Raw genomic sequence first — 19703 nt, forward strand, 5'->3', positions numbered from 1 at the left:
CAGGAAGAATTCCTGTAGGCCTTACTAACCAAACACCTTCATCTGCCTCTTAACATATCTTTTTTTTTCCTGAGGCAATTGGGGTTAAGTGACTTGCCCAGGGTCACACAGATAGTAGGTGTCAAGTGTTTGGTCGGAGGTCAGATTTGAACTCAGGTCCTCCTGACTTCAGGGCCGGTGCTCTATCCACTGTGCCACCTAGCTGCCCCCTATGCCCCTGTTCTTAACATATCTTGCTTTGGATTGTTTATCTTTGCTTGGGTAAGATGTCTGTCTCCTCCCTCAGCTCCAGGCAGAATTGAATTGGGAACTCCCTGAGCTTCCCAGAGGAATGTATTTAACCTCCATTAAGTAAACAAGCTTTAACAAACACAATCCAGTAAGAGAAAGAAAGGATAAAGAAGGCAGGCAGGGGGAAGTGGAAAGGGAGATGTCTACCCAGAAGGCATTAAGATCTCTTCCTGGGCTTCTGTCCCAGAGCAGCCTCTTACCTTCCCTGCTGCTGGATACAGGGTTAGCCTTAGATATGAGCTGAGTAGGCAAGCCACCTACATGGTGTGATTTAAAGGACATTGGGAAGGTTCTTCTGCCTAAATTGTCTCCTCAACCGGCCTGTGATTCTACTCTAAGACTTTCATTAATGTGTTGTCTTTTGGAAGCAGAGGAATTTTGACTTTATCCTATAGACAGATGAAAAATGTTGAAGATTCATGGGGTGAGGGTTGTGAGATGATGGGGGTGGGGGAGAAGGAGAAGGAGAGAAGAGGACAGGAGTGGTGGGATGTAATAATGAATACAGTGGTCTATCCCCTGAGTGGAATTGTGGCAGGTAGATTGATTGAAATGACTGAGGAAACAAAGGTTTGAGTTTCTGAGCATTTTGATTTATTGTCAAGGCACCAATTGTACAACAAATTGGGGCCAAGCGCCTTCAGCTAGGCACTGGACACTGAATATAGGATATAACCCAGGATACAAGATTAGGTAATTTGATTTCTAATTGGAGGAAAAATTAGAGACTTTCCAAGTTGGGAGGGGGAAAGCAAACAAGCTCAATTCCCCCCTGAAATCAGAAAAACAAGTATCCCACTCCCCCCTCCCAAAGTGTTTGTATTCAATCGAAGAAACAATGGACTATTACAATATTTACTCTTAGAGGAAATCTATAGCAAGATGAGGAAAAAAAAAACCAAAAACACAGAAAAGAGAAAACACTTTTTTTATACCTCACTGTGTTCTTTGATGATGTATTTTTCCTTTGAATTTCTGCCTTTAATTCTTTTTTTCCAAAGATGTGCATTTTACTTTTCTTTTTTTAAAATATGGCTAAAAAATGCATTAAAATAGGGTCAATTATCAGATAAGACATATGGGTTGCTTGAGATGTATAGTTGTGAGAAAACTTTATTTCATGGTTTGAACCTAGGGCTTTGTGGCTGGGAAGCTGGACCATGTCTGCCTGTTGCATAGAGACCAGATTCGTTTAATGCTTAACTCAGGACCTAGATCATGATCTAGGTCCTATTCAGATCTGAAGACTGATACAAGGATTTTTCCGAGGACCTAAAAGAATCTCTTAATTGGACCCTAGGGAAAAATCTCCTCTCTGGTAATGGGCAGAGGACACACTGTTAGGCCAGATGTGAGGACAGGGGGCCTGGCCTGAGAGTCAGGAAATATTGCCTTAGTCTATGCCTTCTCTTTCTCTGGCTTAGGTTGAGTGTCTCACACTCCGCTCCATCCCTGCCTGAGCCTGCTTGATGGACTAATTTTGTGGGCTTTCCAAACCCCACCCAGAGGCATAAACCTAGGGTATTTGAGATAGAGCTGTCACCACCATCATGCCATCGTCATGTCCCAAATTCTACTCTTAGCATTTCATTCCTTCTAAGGATTTTCCTAAAGCTCACATTGGACCATGTTGCCCCTCTACTGAATATGAAATATAAAATTCTCTGTTTGGCGTTTAAAGCCTTTCACAGCCTGGTCCCATCCTGCCTTCTAAGCCTTATTACCCATTATTACTCCCAAACCATACCCTCTCCAATCCAACCAAATTGCCACAAATTTGTGCTGTTACTGACACATGGACTTTTTATTTTCCATCCTTAGGCCTTTGCACTGACTGTGTATGTGAAGGTTTGGTAATAAGTGGCTGCCTTTATTTCTCTTGACTCCTCAAATACATTTTTTTCTTTCTAGGTTTCTTAAATACGTTTTTAGCTTTTATATTTCTTCTCCTGTGGATCCCTCACGTAGGGTAAAGCAGGCATTTAAATTAGGATCTTGGGAGGTAGTTAACTTTAGGGTCTAACTGAAGTCATTATACTGTTTCTTTGTATCCCTCACTCTTAACTCTCCTAAGTCTGACCAGCTGTCTTCCTGTTGAAGTTTTCAGTGTTTTTTTTTCTCATAAGTCAGACCTAAATCCGAAAATGAAACTCATTAATTTGAAGCTTAGCTAGATTCTGATTTCAGAACTGCCAGATCCAGTGATTACAGGTATAGTCACCAAATGTTCATGTATAATAGAACTTTCAATTTTCCTCTTCTATTTTTTAAAAGGCATAGAAATAGGAAAAGAAGGATAATATCTTACCTGCCTATCTCATCAATTGAGAATAATGTACATCAGAAATTTCTAAAGTGCTATAGAGATGTCTAAGGAAATTGACTGAAATATTCAGGTTTGCCATGTGGAATAGTGATTCTCTAAATTTAAATTTTATCTGTATGTATATAATTTCCTTGAGGAAAGGCTAGGTGATAAAGAATAGAGGTAGTAAATAGGGTCTCTGGGAATTTTTTACTTCTTCTGTGCATTTGGGTTTTTCTTTTTTTGTTAAGGTAGACAGGCCCATCCTAAGTTTTATGCTAATTTTTCATAATGATTTGCATTCTGTATGACTCCTGTTTTTTTGGTGAGTCGGCTATATTGTTTTTGTTTTGGAGGGAAGTCTTAGGGTCATTGAATATAGGACTTTATCTAGTGAGAATGTTCCTTCTACACTAAAACTTCAGTTAACTATAGTATTCAGGGAATTGGATCTATATTTCAGTACTTGTTGAAAATCTTTCAAAAATATTCCCGTGCCTTTTCATAGTATAATGAAGATAATTTTTTTTGACAAACCATTTTGATAAAGTGTGCATTCTGTCATATTAGAATTGCTTTTATTTGGACTCAGTGTGTTTTCAAAACAAGTCTGGATCTAGTGAGCCAAGCATATCATTTCTTACAGCTCAGCAGCTTGCAAATACTGTACTACCAAGTACCAGTTTTCATTGGGTATCTAATTTTGGTTTTGATAAACATTGCTATCCATATGTGCATCATCTGTTTTGTGAGTTACCTGTGACAGATTTTTAATATCAAGTTTACCTTACTCTGTCACCAGGCATGTATCTAGGCTGCCTCATTCTATTAACAGTGTGCTGAGGAAACAAAATAATTTTAACATTAACCCTAAGCCAAAAGGAATTGGAGTGACAAAGAGAATGCTCTGTATATAATTGGTGTCTAATTGAAATGTTTATTCAACAGAAGGTAGATCAGCTTCAATTCTTTTTTAAATCAAAGAATTACTTTGCAAAGCCACATAGAAATAAATGAATTGTTTGTACAGTTGTACCCCTCCATTCAACAAGTTTAATCAAATTCACCAAACTTTTAAGTGCCTACTATGAGCTAGGCTCTGGGGATCAAAAAGAAATGGTCCCTTCCCCTGTTGGAGCTGAGGATTCTTTTGGGGTGAGGAGTAAAAGATGTTCACAAGTAAGTAAGGGCAAAGTAAAACAGCAGTTTGAAGAGGGAAACAGCACTTGGAAGAGATAAAATAGACTGTCAAGGGCTGTGTTGGCTGAGGGCATTCTAGGTGAAGCCATAGCATGAATAAAGATGAGGACCTTAGGGCTGATTTGGCATATGCTGGAGCCTGGCCTAACATGGGAGTAGAAAGATTAGCTCTAGGGAAGGGTGGCTGTTAGTTTTTATCAGTGCTGGTAATAAAAAAGTCATAGTTCTAGAGCAGAAAGGGAAATGTTAATTGTGGGAAGCTAGTGCAAATTGGTATAGGTTGGTATAGTTGCAAATTAGTGTAGTCGTTCTGAAAAGCAATTTGAAACTATACCCCAAAAGACACTAAGTTTGTGCGTACCCAGTAATACCACTACTAGGATTATACGCCAATGATATCAAAGAAAGGAGAAAAGGATTCATGTATAACAATATTTATAGCACCTCTTTTTACAGTAGAAAGAAGCTGGAAACTAAGGGGATGCCCATCAATTGGGGAATAGTTGAACAAAGTATGGTATATGAGTATAATGGTATGCTATTATCCTGTAAGAAGTAATTGTCTCTTGATTTTTTTAAGAATAGTTTTTTAAGAGACTCTAGAATCTCTTCACTGATCCAAGAACCATTTTTTCAATAGTAAGGGGTGAACAGTTTCTGTTTTGATGTCAGTAATGTAGACTGCCAAGAAGCCTAGAAAAGTCAGAGAGATTGAACTGTGATTTGCAGGAACATCTGAAGTCCCTTCAGAAAATTATTGAAGGAGTATGTTAGGTTTTCCACTATTGATCAGAAATATTATCATATTGAAATTTCTGGGTTGGGTTTAGATTTTGCCATGAAAAATATGATTTATTTCTATTACTTATATTTCCATATGGACCCTTGCTATCATATGAAATAGGCTTTTAGGTGAGGATTCTGCAATATGGCCAGGCCTACCTGTTTTAATGTAATCTTGGCTAAGTGAAATACTGTACTTGCTATTTTTAATTTATCCCGTAATGCCCTCTCAAGTCTAGTCAACATGCATTTATTAAGTACCTCCTGTGAGCTTAGTGACAGGATAAAGATATAGCACAAGAGAACGAGAAGGGGTATTCAAACAGGTAGAAGGAGAATCAGGAGATAACAATGAGAAGATAACATTAAGGAGAAGGATCAGCAGTGTGGAAGGCTGTGGAGGGGTCAGGGATAAAGACCAGGGAAAGGCCGTTAGACTTGGCAATTGAGGGATCATTGGTAACTTTGGAGAGAGTACTTTCAATTGAATGATTTGTTTGGAAGTCTGCAGTAAAGAAGAGAGAGAAAAGAAGGGGGAGGTGCCTGTTTATAAGCAAGTTTCTTTTATTTTTTTTTTTATTTCCACATTAGTCATGTTGTAAAGAAGAATTAGAACCAATGGGAAAAACCACGAGAAAGAAGAAACAAAACAAAACAAACAAAAAAAAGAGAGCAAATAGTATTCTTCCATCTGCATTCAGGCTCTGTGGTTCTTTCTCTGGATGCGGATGGCATTTTCCATCATGAGTCTTTTGGAGTTGTCTTAGATCCTTGCATTGCTGAGAAGAGCTGAGTTTATCAAAGTGAGTCATTGCACCATGTGGCTGTTACTGTGTACAAGGTTCTCCTGGTTCTGTTCACTTCACTCAGCATCAGTTCATGTAAGTCTTTCCAGGTTTTTCTGAAGTCTACTCTAGGTAGCTTTCTGAAGAAAATTTGGCCACAGAGGGGAAGAGAGGTGTATAGGATGACAGCAAGCAAAGATGGTAGAATCAAGTGTGAGTTTTAATGAATAGGGAAGGCATGTGAGTATTTGTAGGTGTCAGGGAAGCAGCTGGAAGATAGATATTGAAGACTAAAGAGATTCGAGATGATTGAAGAGTTGATCTGCTGGAGAAGATGGGATAGAATGGGATCATTTGTGCATGTAGAAGGAATTGCCTCGGCAAGGAGAAAGGTCGCCTTTTCCCATGAGTCAGAGTGAAGGAAGATACAGAGGTAGAAGGTGTCGAAGTGATGTGAGATGAGGAGGAAGGAAGAGGAGAGACTTCTTGGCAAATGTCCCCAATTTTTTTCCCAGGGAAATGTGAGGCAAGATTCTCAGCTGAGAGGGTGAGTCACGGGAGGTTTGAGAATTGGAAAGATTTAGAAGAGGCACCTTGGTAAGCAGCATAGTGAATCGATTAGAGAGATGTGAAAGGATTGCCATGCCAAAGTGAGGGCCCAATTGAGAGGATGAGACATAAATTTTTACTGGAGCTGGTAGACTAGTTGGTTTTTTTTTTGATGTCTGTCCAGCTTCATTCATGTAAACTAGAGGAAAGGCAGCAGATGATGGGAATAGTCCAAGGCTGAGGCTTGGCGGGGCAACATCTTCAATAAGATAAGGGGGCAAGGGCCTTCAGAGAAGAGGAGAGTGTAGAGTTGAATAGGTTCACCAGAGGCTCAGGATGGGGAAAGGGAGGAGAGTGTAGTCAATGAATGGGGTCACAGACCAGGAAAGAACCAAGAGGTGGAGGGAATGGAGGTCACAGTGAGGATGAAGAACAGGGTGTGGGGCAGCAAAGTAGAGAGAGGGGTGGAGAGACAAAAGATTGGGATGAGATTATCATCTTATTTTCCTGAGTCTGGTCAGGGATCTTATTGCAGTTCATAGAATATTGAACCAAGTCATTACCTGGTCCTGCTTCATGTTTAGTGATGCGGTCAGTGTGATGAGTGGTATGGATGCTTATTCACTCTTTGGCCCTGAGAATTTGAAAATCCTTCAGCTGTCTCAGTGATGTCTGAAAATGTATTGGCCAAAAAACACAAGAGTAGCATTCCTTACCGTGATAAATTTTTTTTTTTTAAAAAGGATACATTAAAGCTTTCCATCATATGAGTTCTTTGTCACAAAAAGTAAAGCTGTGAGATGATACGCTGGAGTGTGAGTCACTTATTATGTAGTTGGGAATGAGAGGAAGTCTGTAACAATAATAACAAGAAATATTTATATAGTACTTTAAGGTCTACAAAGCAACTTTCATTTTTTCCATTAGATTCTCACAACTCTGCGAACTAGCCATTATTATCCCCATTTTACAGAGGAAGAAACAGAGGTTAAATAATTGGCAGAGTCACACAGCTCGTAAGTGTCTAAGGCAGAATTTGAATGCAGGTCTTCTGGGTTCCAAGTCTAGGACTCTCTATCCATTAATGGCACCTCGTTGCCTCTCTTACTCACAGAGTAAGGCGGGCCTGGGGGAAAAGTAAAGTAGGAGCTAGCCGTGATCGGGGAAGGGAAGCTCCAGAAAGAAATACGGAGACTGGATGGAAGACAGACTCCACCGATCTCAGGGTGGTCCCAAGCTCTATAGGAAGCCTGAATGCCAGAGATGATCTAGTTCAGCCTCCTCATTTTACAGATGAGGAAACTGAGGCACAGAGGGACATGACTCATCTAAGATCCAATACAATTTAATGCAATTAGCATTAATTAAGTGCCTCATGTTTTCAGGGCACTGAGTAAGGGACCGGGGATGCAATGACAAAAGTAAAAAAAAAACAAAAAACAAAAAAAAAACTCCTGCCTTCATGGAACTTCCATTCTAGGGTTGGAGAATATGACTCATATTTATGTAGTATAAGTAAGTTCTGATCACTAAAGTCCCTGGCACTATGAAATGGTTCAGTATGGTTTTATCCATGGAGATGATGTTAAAGATGGTACCTTTGGAAGTCATTGGACCTTTCTTTACTTCTTGCAGCTAAACCCTCCTGTGTAAGTTGTTTTTCTCCATTAGATTGGGAGTTCCTTGAGGGCAGGGACTGTCTCACTTTTCTATTTGTAGCCCCAATCCTTAGCATGGTGCTTTGCACATAGTAAGTACTTAATACATGTGTTTTTCATTCATTCATCCATAACACTGTAAGCATATGTACATACATGATAATTTAAGGAGAAGGGAGAGAAGATTAATAGCTCAGGAAATTAGGAAGGATTTCTCACAGAAAAAGGAATGGGGAATTGAGCCTTTTTTTTTTTTTTTGTGAAGGAATTGGGGTTAAGCGACTCGCCCAGGGTCACACAGCTAGTAGGTGTCAAGTCTCTGATCCGAGGCTGGATTTGAACTCAGGTCTGGTCTGAGACTGGATTTGAACTCAGGTCCTCCTGACTCCAAGGTCAGTGCTCTATCCACTGCGCCACCTAGCTGCCCCAGGAATTGAGCCTTGAAGGAAAGTTGAAATTCTACAGGGTGGAGGTGTGGAGGGGGCACATTTCAGACAGAGGAGACAGCTGGAGCAGCAAGCCAACAGGGGAGAAGTGGAATGCTGAGCTTGCAAACAGGCCCGTTTGGCCGGACAAGAAGGGGCCCAAGCATAATGAAGTCAGTCTGGAGAGGCGGGCTGGAGGCAGACTGAAAGAGTTTAAAAATCAAGCCATGTTTGTTTGTTTGTTTTTTAACTTGAGAAACTAGGGAGTCCCTGAATCTTCTCAGTCAGTGGAGTGACTTGTGCTTTAAGAAGATTGTTTTGGCAGCTGTGTTGGGAAAGGTCAGAGAGGACGCTACCATGTTCTACCATGATTGTCTGAATGAGAATTGATGAGGGCTTGAATTAAGGTAGAATGAGAGAGACAGAGGAGTTGAGGCTCACTCTGAAGTTCTCCAGCCTCCGTATCTAGAGGGATGGTGGTGTCCTCAACAATTCAACAAGCATTTATTAAGCGCCTCCTGTTTGCCAAATTAAAATGGAGCAGTCCCTCCCTTGAGGAACCTAAAGAAAGAAGGAAGTGAGTGGGAAAGCCCAGCTAGAATTGAGGTTTCCTGACTCCCAGCCCAGGGTCCTTTTCCTGATGAGGCTTCCATAGCAACCACCCCCACCCCACCCTTTTGTCAGTCCCCTCTGTGAGTTGCTGCCTACTCAGCCTCTGTCTCTGTCTCATCTTCAAACAGACTCTCCCCAGAGCTGGCCATCCTACATCTGCCACAGCATCATCAGTTTCCTGGTGTTCCTGCTGCTCATAGTCACATTCCCCATTTCTGGATGGTTTGCCTTGAAGGTAAAATTGGCAGGGGCTGGGGACCTTGTCTGCTCAACATCTCCAACCTTTGCAGTGGGCTTTGGCGTTTCCTGACTTATTTTTTCCCCTTCTTCCTTGCAATGCCCATATGATGGCAGGCACATATTGATCACTGTTAGCCAGATGAAGAAACTGAGGCTTGGAGCAGTGCAGTGACTTAGACACTTTAAGGGGCGAGCCAGGTCTAGAACCCCTGTTCATTGACCATGTCCTCTACATCCCTTCACTGTCTACCCCACATAGTCTTGGAAACCAATGGCTCTACCTTGGACAATGCATTTTAACAAGGAGAGGCACCAGTCCATCATCTGTCCCTAGGATGCTGCAGGTTGTTTTAGCCCTAATCAAAGACCTTATCCTCAATTATTAGGAAGGATGATCAGAGAAAAACAGAAGACCATGTCCTATCCCTCACATCAGACAATGATGGATGTGTTCATCCACATCTGGAATGGTATATATATATATATATTGACTTACAAAACACTAGAAAAGCTGCACGGTCTATTAGAAATTGGGTTGGACGCTAAGCCGTAGACCTGGGTTTGGTACTCAGATCTGTGTGGTACAAAAGCAATAATTGTGGTTGGCATCAGAAGACCTGAATTCCAACTCTGCTGCATACCATCTGTATGACCTTGAATGAATCCCTTAACTTCGATGGCACCTGGTTTCTTCATCTGTAAAATAAAAGGATTGGACTGGAAAGCCTTTGAGGGTCCCTCTCACCTCTTAATTAATTTGTGATCCCTTGATCCCACCTTTCTAAATAACAACTTCATTGACCCTTTGATTTGTCTCTGAAATGGAGACAGTACCTCACAAATACGAGGAAACCACTTTGTACCCCTTCAAGTTCCATATATAGGAGTTTTGAATACTTAAATATTCAAGAGCTAAAAAATCCTGCTAGATAGAGATAAGATGAACTTGAACTTTATCACCAAATCCCAAAATACTTGGGCCACAGAGAGTCCTTTGAAATTCCTGCCAGGCCAGTTTAGAAAAAATAATTAAATAACCTGCTTCATCCAGCAGGTAAGGTGTATGGAATCCATCCCCCCAAGAAGACATGGTGAGAAATAGAAGTGAGTCTTAGAAGGATTTGGACAAAATGATGAATGGTAGAATCATTCATGAAGACTGATTAGAGAATGGCGGCCTTTCCCATAAAAGAACCCTAGAAAATTCTGGACTGGATGGACTAAGGAAAGGAATTCTGGGTGGTGGATTGTGCTTAGGAGAGCCTGGGTTCTCCCAGGCCCTGTTGTCCATCAGCTACTCTGTGGTGGGGGCAAGTCATGACCTCTATGGGCCTCACTGTCCTCTCCTAGACATGTTTCTTTCCTGGCTTCTGGAGTAGGAAGGGGGGTAAAGTACATTGCCCTCCTCATAGGTAGACAATACAGGAGGAAGATGGGAAATTTTAAACTAGCTAATCTTTTCTATTCATTTCCAACAGCGGTTAGGTGAGAGTGAGGGGGTCAAGATGTGTAGTGACCCAGGGAAATTGGCAGAAGTCAGTGGCGGGCCTGCATGGCAGAGGGGCCATCTTGGGTCCGCCAATCCCCACTCTAATCCTCCTTTTTGCTTCCGTCTGCTTACATGTGCATTGTTTGCAGATCGTCCCTACCTATGAGCGAATGGTCGTGTTTCGTCTGGGACGAATTCGGGCCCCCCAGGGGCCGGGCATGGTCCTGCTGCTCCCTTTCATTGATTCTTGGCAGAGGGTGGATCTGAGGACAAGAGCATTCAATGTCCCTCCCTGTAAGGTGAGGGGTGTCACCTGCATCCCCTTGGTGGGGGCTTTGTCCCATGCTTCTGGGTTCATGGAGTGGGCAGGGACAGACTATAGGGATGGGCAGAAGGGTTCGCTTACTCATGACAGGTTTCTCTTGCTGGGAGTTTGTCCTGGTTCTCAGATGCCCATTCCTGCTGCAGTAAATACATCCTGCAGGCCCAGCTCCACCTTATGGAAGATGCAGAAGGAAAAGAAGTGGTCCCTGCCCCCAGGGAGATCATGGTCTGGTGGGGGGGGTGGGAGTGGGTGAGGAGAGATAAAGCTTACACACTTAGAAAAATGATAAAATAATGGCAAAGTAAGGGGGAAGGCGGGCATGGTTTAGGCCAGGAATTATCAGTCCTGTGGCTGGGGCCTGTTAGGATGCGTTAGGCTGGGACTCAGAGATAAAGCAGAGCCCCCAAGGGAAGGATAGGGTAGGGGGCATGGGGAAGAATCCAACTGGGGATTTAGAATGTTTCTGTTAAGTCGGTAATAGGAGAAATTATGGATTTGAGGAACTTGGGGAAGTGGTGAGAAAATGCAACTTCCAGCTGGCCTGATTTTCTACCATTGTGTCTTTTTTCAATTTTTTTTGCCTTTGTCCTGGCTTCCCAGAGATGTTGGGGAACCGCCCCTTCTAGATCTCTCTTCTGCCACCACCAGGCCTCAGCAGCTCCCTTTCTGTTCCTTAGCTTACCTGCAGATGAAGAATGTTTTTGTTCCTCACTCCTTCCCCCTCCCCCCACAAAGGACTCTATTAATATTTAAGGAAAAGAAAGTAGAGTCAAAGTGATGTTGAGGGAACAGAATTGGTGAGTTCTGTACTCCAGGAGTTGTAGCCCAAGAGGCCTCTTTGAGCCCTAAAAGCTAGCCCAGCTCTGGGGTTAATGAATCCTTCTCCCATCTGCCCTAATTGCTGTTGACCTCGGTATTGAATTTGATTTTGGAGAAAACCCCTGCATGAGACAGCCTCATAACTGCCCTCCCCCAAAAGAGACGCCCACCACAAATAAAGCTGGTTCCTCAGCCAGCAAGGACAGAGGACGATGAGGCCGAGAGACAACAAAATGGTAGGAGATAGCTGGGGTTGGCTCTGTGGAGTGAGGAGAGAGGTAGGAGGTGAGAAATGGCTGGAAAAGAGTTTTCTCCTTTCAATCTCGTAGACAGCAGCTGTTCCACTTGCTTTTGTCTTTTCCTTGAACTCTTTTCCTGGAACAGCCAATTGTGGGGGTGATGGGTGGGCTTCAGAGCCCACTGGGAAAGGTGAACGGGCCCCACCACCAGTCTCTACTACTCAGTGAAGGGCAGAGGAGATATTGTGCGTGAGCATTTGAATGAGTGTCTCCATGTCAGTGAGTCTTTGTATGTCCCCTGTACTTTGCACGTTGCTTGGCTCTCACTAGGATCATAAATCCCATGGAAGAGAGTCCAGAGTCCAGCTAGACCAAATTCCTTATTTTATAGATGAGGAAACTGACACTCATGGAATTTAAGTGACTAGCCCAAGGTCACATGGTCATATTGCTCAGAGATGGGATTTGAACCTAAGTTCTCCATCTCCAGGGCCAATGCTTTCCCCTGGTACCAAATGGTAATTGTGCATTTACTAATAAATTAATCAGGTGTGTCTATGATTGCATGTGTGAATGTCTCTGTGTCTTATGTACGAATGACCCCCATTTCTCCTTGGTGTTCCAAAGTGGGCCTGGTGGGTCATTGCTCTATGATCCTAGGGAGTGTCTGAGAATATCAGGGAGAGGAAATGACCAGAATGAATATAGCTGCAGCTAGAACCTGTGCTCATCTCTGCTGAAAACTGGTCTAGACCCCGGACCTCTGGGCCATCTCTGACCCACCTCCTCCTTTCCAGCTGACCTGCAAGGATGGTGCACTGGTGTCTGTGGGGGCTGATGTCCAGTTCCGCATCTGGGACCCAGTGTTATCAGTGATGATGGTGAAGGACCTGAACTCAGCCACCCGCATGACAGCCCAGAACGCCATGACAAAGACCTTGTTGAAGAAGCAGCTGCGTGAGATCCAGATGGAAAAGCTGAAGATCGGGGATCAGCTCCTAGTAAGCATCCCTTACGTCTGTCTACCTGCTGTACCTGGGTCTGGGATTGTTGGGGGGGGGGGGGGGGGGGGTAACGGAGGGAAGATGTCTTCTCACAAGACGAATGGAAAGAAAACAAGAGTCAGAAGGCCCTGGTCTGTCACTGTGGGATTGTGAGCCAACTAATTTACATACACCCCCAGTGGCCTCGGTTTCCTCATCTGTCAAATGGGTAAAGTAAACTCTACCTATTTCACATAGACTTTTGGGAAGGCATGATGAGATAGATGATGACAGGACGATGCTTTGGAAAAGATAACATCTAGTATAAATTTGAGGGCGTATTTTTAGTGGGAGTTGGAATGAGCCCAGTCTCTACTTCAGGTGGGAAGGGATCAGAGTCCTAGGCTTGCAAGTGACACCCGGGGACCATTTTGTCTCTGATAATCCCTATTGTCCCATTCTCTTGGCTTCAAGCAAGATTGTACCTGCTTCATAAATGCTTGTTGACTTCCCAGTCTAAGGCTTTTTCTACTATACTGATTCCCAAATTTCGGGAAGAATCCCAAAATTTTCACAGTACAACTAATTTGAGCTTCTCTTATCAAAATAAAATGACTCTGTACCCAATGGCATTTTTGGGGGAACCTCAGTGGGTTCGAGGGACATTTCTCAAGGACGGAATGAGACCCGGGTGTCCAAGGCTGGAGATCCCTGTGCAGATCATTCCCTTCTAGACTGAACAAGCCCACAGCTGGCAAATTGAGTGCCTGGGGACAATACAAAGTGCATGATTATCCGCTGACTTCCCCTAGCCCAGGCGATGCCAACCCTGTCCTCCTTTCTTCCCTCCTATCCTCTCTACCCCTTGTGACTTGCCACCTCCCCTGCCCCCCACCCCGCCAGCTGGAGATCAATGACATGACCAAGTCATGGGGTCTGGAAGTGGACCGAGTGGAGCTGACGGTGGAGGCCGTGCTGCAGGCTCCTCAGGATGCCCCCTCCCTGCCAGGCCTGGACAGTGCCATCCAACAGCTGGCTCTCCATTTCTTTGGTGCCGGCAGCAGTGGACATGCTCCTGTGGCAGCTGAGAAAGGTAGCTGGGCTGGAGTGAAGAGGCTTTCCGATGTATTCAATCCACAAACATTCGGGCGCCTATCGTGTACAAAGGGCTAGGGACGTGAATATGAAAAATGAGCTTATAGTTTATGGTGAGTGGGGATTATCAATAAATCTGAAAAAGGCAAGGTAAAATGTGATGGGGAAAAAAAAGCTCTGGGCAGAGTGTTCTCGGGTCGGCAATTAGAGAGAGTGGTCATTTTCAGCTAGTGGTCTGGGAGAGATCAATGGATCTATCGTCGATCAATTAGTATTTATTTGGGAATACAAGAAGCAAGAATAAAACAATGCCTACTCCCAGGAAACTTCCCTTCCAATGAGGAAGATGGCAGGTACAAATATAAGTAATATAGGCATGAAAGTAAAGTGAATAAATGCAAATATATACCAAGTAGTTAATTAAGTACAAGGTGGTTAGGTAGAAGGAAGGTGGCGGGATCGGAAAAGGCTTTCTGCAGAAGTCTCTACCTTAAAGGAAAAGAGAGACACTGAGGCAGCATTTTAGACATAAGCTTTGGCCCATGCAGATGGGAGATAGACCGATAGGCAAAGGTGGGGACACGGTGGGCTGGATTGCTGAATGTGGGAGAGGGAAGGATAGCCAGTGAGGCAGGAAAGCTAGGGCCAGCTTGTGCAGGGCTTCCAAAGGTAAAGAAAGGGATTTCTATTTTATTTGAGAGGCAATTGGAAGCTACTGGAGTCCATTGAGTGGGGAGTCATGTGGTCTGATCTACACTTAAGGGAAATTACCTTCGCAGCCATGTGGGGGATGGGCCAAAGAGGTGAAAATCTTAAAGCAAAGAGATGTGTAAGGAGGCAGTTGCAATAATGTAGGTGAGAAGTGATGAGGGTCTGAAGTGAGATGGTTACTGTGAGTGGAGAAAGGGGTTAGATGGGAGAGAGATTACGAGGATGGAAAGGGCGAGACTTGCCCACTGATTGGATATGGGGGGAGAGGGAAAAGGAGAGGAAGTAGCTTAGCGTAATGACAGATTTGTGAACCTGGGAGCTGGGAAGGATGTTGATTTTCTTTGTTAGAAATAAGGAAGTTTGGAAGATGAGGAGGGTTTGAGACAGGGGGAAAAGGTGATGATTTCTGTTTTAGACATTGGATTGGGTTTCAGGTGTCCCAGGGACATCCCGTTTGAAATATCCTATAGGTAATTGGTGATGTAGGGATGAGGCTTGGGGGCCAGACTTGGGTTAAAACCAAGAAAAACTTTAAGGAAGGCCTTCAAGGGAGAGAAGGCTTTCAGCAGATAGGAGAATGCATCCTCGGCACAGGCGGGAGAGGAGAGAAGAGATTAAGAAGTAGCTGATGGTCCAGTTTAGTTTGCAGCGGACAGTATGAAAGGGTAGCAGTGTGGAATGAGACAGGAAAGGTGGGTGAGAACCAAATTGTGGAAGGCCTCCGATGCCAAGCTAAGGCAGTTGTGTTTTATTCCACAGACAATAAGGAACCCTCGGAAGGTTTTTAAATAATGGTAGAAAGGTGGGGAGGGAAGAGAGGAGGGAGTGACGATGGTCAGGCATGTGCAGTAGGAGTATTATAGTGGTAGCTGTGTGGAAACTGAGCCGGGGAGGGAAGAGCCTGTGGGGTCAGTTAGGAGGCTGTTCTAATAGTCCAAGTGAGAAATGATGGGCCCAGAGTTGGTCGAGAGTATGGGTACAAGAGAACATAGCTGTTGAGCTGGAAGGAATCTGGAGTCTGATCCCCTTATTTTACAGATGAGAAAACTGGGGCATAGAGGAATGACTTTCCCATGGTCACTCTGTTGGTATCAGAGATAGGGTTTGAACTCGGTTCTCCTGGTGCCGGATGTAGCTCTCTATCTGCTACACCAAGCTGCCTTGCCAGTAGTGTTGGAGTAGAATCAGAAGGCCTTGATCTGTAAATGTGGGGATGGATGGAGAAGCCTTTCATCCCACCCCAGAACCCTGCCTGTGGGAGAGGAGATATGGGCCTAAGAGCATGGAGAGTGAAAGGGACAAAGTAATGTAAAGAAAGTGAGGATGAGGGGCAGCTAGGTGGTGCAGTGGATAGAGCGCTGGCCCTGGAGTCAGGAGGACATGAGTTCAAATCCAGCCTCAGACACTTGATGCTGACTAGCTGTGTGACCTTGGGCAAGTCACAACCCCATTGTCTAGCCAAAAAAGAAAAAAAAAGAAAGTGAGGATGGGGCATTTTAGGGCATTAGACTAGAAGGGGAAGAACTGGATGACCCCTAAGTAAAGCAGCCACATCGTGGAGCAGTTCCATTCTGCTTAGTCACATTTTTGTGGCTGGAGCTCAGCTGATGACCTCAGATAGAGGAAAGATGGTCAGACCAGCTGGGAAAGTGGGGGGGTGGGGCAGGGAATCTCAGCTCAATGGAAGAGGGCTTTGCAGCAACTAGACAATGGGTCATGCCTTGGGAGGTAGTCAGCTTCCTGTGTTTACAAGGGTGTGGCTGTTCACCAGTCAGGGAGGATCTGGAAGGGATTGCTGCATTGGGAAAAAGGTTGGAGTCGGTGATGTCTAAAGACTTGTGACTGTAAGATTCTGCAACTCTATGAACCTTTAAACTTTTAAGGATGGTGTCACTGAGGGCATGCTCTCCTTCCTTCTTCCTCCTCTTCCTCCTTTCTCCTCCCAAATTTTTATCTGTAGTTCTTGGGGCCCTTGAAGAAAGTTTGACTTCATTTATCAATAACTTTCTTCCACTCATCTCATACCTTGGGCAATTTCCAGAGGTTCTTCATCCCCGAAAGACCTCTCTCCAAAGATGGGCTGGCAGAAGATGTCACTAGAGGATACTGAAGGTGGAATGCTGGGTTGATCTGCCAGGAAGTAAAGGGGCTGGGGAAGACCGTCTGAGATAGGGTCAGTAGAGCTCCCAAAATGAAAAAATCAGGTCAGAGGATAGATCAGAGGGAAGAGGATATATGTCTGTTATTTTAGAGAATCATTCTTCTGACGGGGGAGACGTGGTGGGATCCAACTTGGTAACCTCTTATCAAATTGGAGACATTGAAACCCTGGGTCTAATAAGAAATAAGAACCCAGCTGGAGATTTCACTGATCTAGGGAACTCTCTATTGATGCAGGTTGGCCACTTCTTTGCCATGTCTAGTCTTAGAGTTGCCTAGGGCACTGAGAAGTAAGGAGACTTGACCGGGGTCACATAGTCTGTTAATGTTATAGTCTAGACTTGAACCCTAGTCTTCCTGACTCAGAGGTTCCCTTCTCCATGCAGTACCCCAAGTTGTTTGATGAGGAATGTAAAGTCTAAGATAATATAATCATAGCTAGCATTTATATAGCACCTTAAGCTTTGCAAAGTACTTTAACTGTATTATCTCATTTGACCCTCACTACAACGTTGGCCTTAAGTGAGCGTTGGCCTATGTGGTTTCTAAGGTCTGTTTCAGCGCTTAGGTCCTGCAATTCTGGATTGGGTTGTCAATCAATCAACACATCTGTCTTTCACTCTTCTCTCCTATTATCTGGCTTCTCTACTCATTAGACACCATGGAGATGGTGAATGAAGTAGAAGGGTCCCTCCCACCTGCCAGCAACCCAAGTGGTAGCAGCAATGGCGGCACCAAGAAGAGGCCAACCGTGGAGGAGCTACTGGCTGCCGTGGAACTGTTTCTGTCCGAGGCTTTGGTCAGTCAAGTCCAGGCGTGCTACCAGTTTAATATTCTCCTGCCCAACAGCGCACGTAGCACCTACTTCATTGATCTCACTACAGGTAGAGATGCCCTTCCAAGATTCCTCTCTTTGCCAGCAGGGCTGGGGCTTCCTTTGTTTGCATGAACCTCGATTTTCCAGTTTGGGGATTATCTGCTCTATGGTTTGTCCATTTCAGAGGTGGTTTTGGAGATGGATTCTTTGCCACTTCTTCCCTTCCGCTACCCCAGGAGACGCTGGGCCCTTCCAAGGTAGTATAGGCCAGATGGAGTTGAAGTTGGGAAATTCAGTTCAATTGAATAAACATATATTGAGAGCCTCCTATGTAACAGACACTCTGCTGAGTGGTAGAGAGATACGTATGTTCACCCACATGTGGGCGTCTCTGACTCAGTTGTTGCAAGGCCGAACTGGAAGGAGTTGGGGATTATCTATATTTTGGTTTACCTATGTTTCTCTGGATAATGGAGAGTTGGCCAAGCTCTTGGCACATCTTAAAGCACTCTCTATTAAATATTGTTGTTCTCCAGGATGGTTGGACCAACCTGACCGTTTGAAGCCCTCCTAGCCAGGCGACATATTGGTAGCCCAGCCTTCAGAAATCTTCTTAATCACACCAGCTGTTTCTCTCCTGTCCTCCAGGGAGTGGGAAGATTGGATGTGGTGTGCCTGACTGCAGTCCAGACGTGGTTTTGGAAGTGACCGAGGCTGACCTACTAGCCCTGTTCTCTGGGGAACTGAAGCCCCTTGGAGCTTATATGAGTGGGCGACTGAAGGTGAAGGGAGATTTGAACCTGGCCATGAAGATGGAGTTGCTCTTGAAGGCCATGGAATAGTGGAAAAATAGCAATGCCTGTCCCAGGCCCCTGCCTTGAGTCCCCAGCCCCTCAAGGTGCTTGCTGGCAATGAATGACAAAGCTACTTCTTTGGCATGTAAAATGGAGCTGGGAAAGTTGATGACTCTCGTCCCCTGCCTGGTCTGGTTCTCTTGTCTTCCTCACTCAGTTTTGTTCTTTTGACAAGTCTTTCCTGAGCCCCATCCGTGTGCCAGGGGAGACCATGGAAGAGACAGGAGAAGGCCTGATACATGCTCTCAGGGGACTCCTGCCGTGTGTGTGGAGACGAGACACACATCTATGCAACCGCTGGAGAGCGTTACCAAGCAATCTAAAAGCCAGTGTTGGAGTATGCCTGGTATGCTCTTACTGTGAAGGCAGTAATGATCAAGGACTGGGCTAGTCGGGGAAAACTTCAGCTGGGCCTTAGAGAAGGAGGAGGAGGAGGAGGAGGAGGAGGGGAACATTGCCATCCCAGCCCAGGAAGACAGGCCTCCAACAAGCTAATGGAATCCAGAATAGAGACCAGAGGACTAGGGATGGAAGGCAGGGACTCTGTGGCCCTGGGTGTCACCTTAGAATGGGGAGGAGAAAGGGCTGGCCCCTTCCCCTAGCATGTCTTCAGCCTCTTGGGCCCTGAATGTTGTCTGTCTTCCCTGTCCTGCATGTGATATCAGAGATGATGGGAGGTGGGGAGGTGGGGCGCGTTTATACATCCTGACTCTTGACTGAATTATCTTTGTGTTTTAAATTAAAAGACTGAAAAACCTGATTTTGTGTGATTAAGACAGAGACAGAGGGGCAGGTCCTGGGGAGGAATCCCAGAGACTGCCCAGCTAGTTAAAAATCAACTACATTTGTAAATAGGGCATGAGTCCATGGTCTAAGCTTTGGGTTCTCCTGCCATTATTTTCATTCTGAAAGTAAAGGAGTAGGTGGAGTGGATGAGGTCTGGGGCAATTGCAGATTCCATGGTCTCACTCCCCTGGGCCTTGCTCTGCTTCTGTTTTCCTCAAGCTCCAAATCCCAAGGGGGAAATAGTTTAGCAAAGTGGAAAGAGCCCAGGACCAGGATCCGTGAAATCCCGGTATTGTTAGGAAACTTACCAACTGTATCTTCTGATACTTTTCCTGATTCTCTCCAGCCTAGATCTCAAAGGATCTCAGAGATCTTCTTGGGTCACCTGCCCTTTCTTACAGATGGGGAAACTGAGATCCTGAGAAGACATGCCCAAAGGGACATCACTAGTTAGAGACAGAGCTGATGCTAACTACTTCTAATCCAGTGACCTCTTCCAGGAAAGCAAAATTTAAACTTTGTGCCCCAAGTCTCAAAGAATACCTTTTTGGCAAGAGGTGAATGAGCAGAAGACAGG

At 44.6% G+C, this 19703-nt stretch overlaps 1 protein-coding gene across 1 annotated transcript in view; it reads left to right on the top strand.

Annotated features, from left to right (window-relative positions):
* The window catches only part of STOML1 (stomatin like 1), a 25879-nt gene extending 6779 nt beyond the window's left edge, over positions 1 to 19100 (top strand). The window contains exons 3-8 of the mRNA XM_027858267.1: positions 8737 to 8843; positions 10487 to 10636; positions 12518 to 12721; positions 13607 to 13796; positions 17326 to 17553; positions 18135 to 19100. Of these exons, the coding sequence (XP_027714068.1) occupies positions 8737 to 8843; positions 10487 to 10636; positions 12518 to 12721; positions 13607 to 13796; positions 17326 to 17553; positions 18135 to 18328 (1073 nt within the window). The 3' untranslated portion in view covers positions 18329 to 19100. The remainder of the gene's footprint in view (positions 1 to 8736; positions 8844 to 10486; positions 10637 to 12517; positions 12722 to 13606; positions 13797 to 17325; positions 17554 to 18134) is intronic.
* Positions 19101 to 19703: the final 603 nt, after the last annotated feature.

Source organism: Vombatus ursinus, unplaced genomic scaffold, assembly GCF_900497805.2.
Source record: "Vombatus ursinus unplaced genomic scaffold, bare-nosed wombat genome assembly UNPS02012811.1, whole genome shotgun sequence".
Lineage (NCBI taxonomy): Eukaryota > Metazoa > Chordata > Mammalia > Diprotodontia > Vombatidae > Vombatus > Vombatus ursinus.